Source organism: Lactuca sativa, chromosome 5 (genome assembly GCF_002870075.4).
Source record: "Lactuca sativa cultivar Salinas chromosome 5, Lsat_Salinas_v11, whole genome shotgun sequence".
Taxonomy (NCBI): Eukaryota; Viridiplantae; Streptophyta; class Magnoliopsida; order Asterales; family Asteraceae; genus Lactuca; species Lactuca sativa.
This window is the reverse complement of record NC_056627.2, coordinates 167,702,179-167,706,261: the sequence shown is the minus strand read 5'-3', so window position 1 is coordinate 167,706,261 and position 4,083 is coordinate 167,702,179. Positions and strand designations below refer to the sequence as shown.

At 32.4% G+C, this 4,083-nt stretch overlaps 1 protein-coding gene across 1 annotated transcript; it reads right to left on the bottom strand.

Annotated features, from left to right (window-relative positions):
- Positions 1–396: 396 nt before the first annotated feature.
- Positions 397–1,128, bottom strand: LOC111919415 (defensin-like protein 19). The gene is made up of 2 exons (XM_023914983.3): positions 970–1,128; positions 397–842 (listed from the first exon to the last, which is right to left on the bottom strand). The coding sequence occupies exons 1-2, from the start codon at positions 1,031–1,033 to the stop codon at positions 556–558; spliced, it is 351 nt and encodes a 116-aa protein (XP_023770751.1). The 5' UTR covers positions 1,034–1,128; the 3' UTR covers positions 397–555.
- Between the last annotated feature and the right edge of the window lie 2,955 nt (positions 1,129–4,083).

The following is a 4,083-nucleotide window of genomic DNA, read 5'->3' as shown; positions in this document are numbered from 1 at the left end:
GAGTGGATGTAAATCCACGCGTTAGTTTCCTATGTGGCACACCAACTCACCGGTGAACACCGGCCCATGTAGCGGTGGTTTGGGTGTGGAGTGATGTCTGGTGGATGGGAAGACGGATGAAGACGGGCCTTTTGATTGGTGCATTTATTTTTCCCTCACATCGGTCATTCTCTTTCTCTCTTTCTTTTTTTCTCTTCACCACCAACCCACCGGTGAACACCATTTCCATAGCTTGGTGGGTTGGTTGTGGAATAGTCAAAAATCTACGTGTCGTTCTTTTCACACACAATCCACCCGTGAGGATACCACATAGCCTTAGGCGAGTTTTGGAATTTCAACCGTCTTCTTTACGAAGTTAACTGGATCTGGTTCTTAAAGTTTCAAAACAAAACAAACTATAAAAACAAAATTATTATATCATCATATCATGCATGGAATCATAAACCGTTGATTCCATATGAAGCACACGTTACAATTACAACATGGAAAATGCTTAATACATCAAGTAGGATCGAAGCAGTTTTCCTTTATTCATACTTAAATAAGGCTTGGTTTTCAAGGATGAATGGGTCCAACTGGATGCTCAACATGTGGTGGTTTCTCGGCTTCAATCTCGTCTTTGGTGAGCTCTTTGGCTTTCAGCTTATCTTGAGCCATCTTCTCTGCTTTTGAACAGTTGAAGTAGCAGAAGCACATGTGTTTCCCTCCACGCACGTGGCAAGCTCCATGGGCTGCACCCTCCCAAGACTTGCACTGGTCGTCGCAGTGTCTTGTGTTGCCACAGTTTCCTGACCATGTCTTGCTGGCTTTCTCACATAATTCTCCCTTCACGGTTGCTATATCTGTATAATTCAAACAAAATATAGTTGCAACAAAATTAATCAACCACAATATTAAGTGGACAAATATTTGTCGCCTATAATATATATCCATAGTTACAAAAATAGATTTAAAAGAAAGTTAAAGCACCTGAGATAGCAAGAACCAAGAGAAGTAGAAGGAATGCGAAGAAAGCAACAGAAGGTTTTGCCATTTTTTTCTAATGAGAAATACAGAGAACAATTGGAATAACTGCAGTGAGTAAAAGGTCTAGACAGTGAGGAAATTTATAGTAGTAACGAGCAGAGCTTGGAGACACACTATCTAGAGATAAACACGAATATTGAAGAAAAGATTTCAAAAATTTCCACACACGTTGTCTTGTATAGACTTTCGTGGATGAATATGCATTGTATACATTTAACCTCATCATTTTTTGTATCATTTTCCACAACTTACTTTAACTTTTAGTAAAGGGGTGATTTTTCCACATATTTGTTTATCCTTTCACTGAAAAGATGGACAATTATACCCTCGTTTAATTACTATACATTTAATTACTATGTTTAATGGAATGACATGTAAATTAGTTAATATTTTAGTTACTGTTATGTTTGACAAGTTTATAACCTTTTATAACTGTCAATTATCAAAATTAAATGGTAATAATTACCATCACCGGAGTATCCAAATGAGGGTTCTATATAAATCTCTGGAATTTGGAGTAATGTAGAAGAAGGCTTACGTGAACCTGCAGGGGGTATTGAACAAACACCCCAACAAGTGACTCAATTACAAGCAAACAAGCAGAAGGACAAGAAAGCATTGTTCTTCATTTATCAGGCTGATTGAAGAAAATATTTTTGGGAGAATCTCAACATCCAAAACATTGTAGGAAGCTAGCATGGGATGCTTTGTACAAGACTTATCATGTTGTTCCTATCAGAAACATGAGTTGGAGTAGTCTCATAAAACACCGTCGTTTCTTAAGTCTATCTATTTAATTCACATGAGTTCCGCATAACTTCTTTTTGAACCTTTTCTCAATCAAAAACCCTCGAAAGGGCCCCAAATCTTCAACGATGATTGTTGAATTGAACAACAACAGCTTGATAAAACAAAAAATGTCGCCAACGAATTTCGCAGGAACTAGTGCTTCAGATAAAGGTAAAAAACAACACATTATGTGTTTTTTTTTTTTAACTCACAACAATCATAACTGAAATTTACAATCGTAGTTGATAATACTAGATTATAATTGTCATCGAGTGTCTGGGTTTTATACAATATTTTTCATTTATGAGTGTTATACATTGAGTATGATGTTATCGATAGATCATTTGTGATTATCAACTTACTATTGACGTAATAAAGTTGAATAATAGTGGATCTTAATTGTTATCTACGGTTTTTTTATTGTTATTCTCTTTTTTTCATTAATGATTGTGTTATTGCTTATCTATTGATTATGATGTTAATAATCTCGCTTTATACATGCAGATAGATAAACAGAAAACATATGCAAAAATATACGAAAGAAAAAAATGAGAAAAAACTGTCGATAAAGTTAATATTATGTTGTAAACCAAATACTGTTAACATTGTGCTATAATAATATATTTGAGTTTCCTCATATATGATTTTATGATAATGTTTGTATCCGTAATATACGATAAACATCATATATGATTTAGTGATTACATTCTATTACGAGCAATGAATTCTTATTTATAACGAGTGTGTGATCTTATATGATTTTCTGATAATATATATTTTAATACATATAAGAAACTAAGAAGTAAATAAAAAAAAATCTTTGAAAGGATTTACCAAAAACACTGCTAGGAGGGCTAACAAAAAAGGTAATACTTCAATCATTCAATAATCAGTTGTGATTCATCTATTTTTAGTGTACAATTATATATGATTTTTATCTGTTATAAACTAAAATTATTTTATATATCGCACATGATTAGTATCTATTATGAAAACTTACATTTAATAACATTGTGTTTTAAATAATATATTATTTATACTCTGGTTTATCGACATGTGATTAATATATTTTATATACACAAAAGAGATTAAACCACATATGATTAAAATCTGTTACGAACACATTATGATTTTGGTTTAATCATATATATGTTTTTTTAATTATATGTTTCAAAAAAAAAACAAAGAATAGCCTACAGAGAAACAGCATACCATAAAAAAAGTCATAAGAAAATCGTCAAGGAAAATGGTTGAAAAGGGTATATTTCAATTGCAAATGATTATTAAACAGTAAAAAACAACACTCTGTTATTAATCACATGTGATTAATATATTTTATATACAAAAAAAAAAATCAATCACATGTGATTATTATCTATTATGACCAATATAGGCTTATTTCGTGACTTGGTTTCATCATATGTGGTATTCTAATTATATATGTATTTATTGAACATGCGATTAAAATTTATTATGAACAATGTGTAATCAAACTGATTAAAATTTATTCAATATATGCTTATTTATAATAAGTTTGTTTAATCTCATGTGATTTTCTGATTATATCATTATTTATACGTCTCAGAGAACCCTAAAGATAAAGCAAAAAGGTTATAAAGGAACAAGCTACTAAGAGAATATCAAAAGAAAAGAAAGACAAAGTTTCACTTTAGTTACATCTGATTAGACACATTAACATCTTTTGTACATTCAATCATATGTGACTGACATCTAATATGAACAATATGTGCTTATTTATCAAAACTTAGTTCAATCACATGTGATTTTATATTAATAACTGATGGGTTTTGGCCATAAGAACATTCCTATGTGCACATGCAAACCCTAATGCTTGGATCTAGGTTTCTCTAATTAAACATGCATTGAATCCAAGACTTCTAATGGCTAATAGAGTATAAGAACAATACAAAATCAGAGTTAGAAGCTTACCTTGAAACACTTGTTTGATCTTCTTGTTCTTGGAGCTTTAGAGTCACAAATGTCACTCCTCTAATGGCTTACAAACACCAACTAGCAAGAGGATGATTTGAGAGAGAGGAGAGGGAGGAAATCGGCCAGGGATTCTTTGCTTTTGCAGGTGTTTCGATTTCCCTTGCCCCAAGGGTCTATTTATACTTGTAAGGCTCCTAGGGTTTCACCCTTAAACCCTAATTGGATAACGTTTACTCAAAGCAATCCAAATCCTTTCCAAGATAAGCCCTTGGACGATTTGTGGCTTATCCTAAGCCCTAGAATTTCCAACCCTAT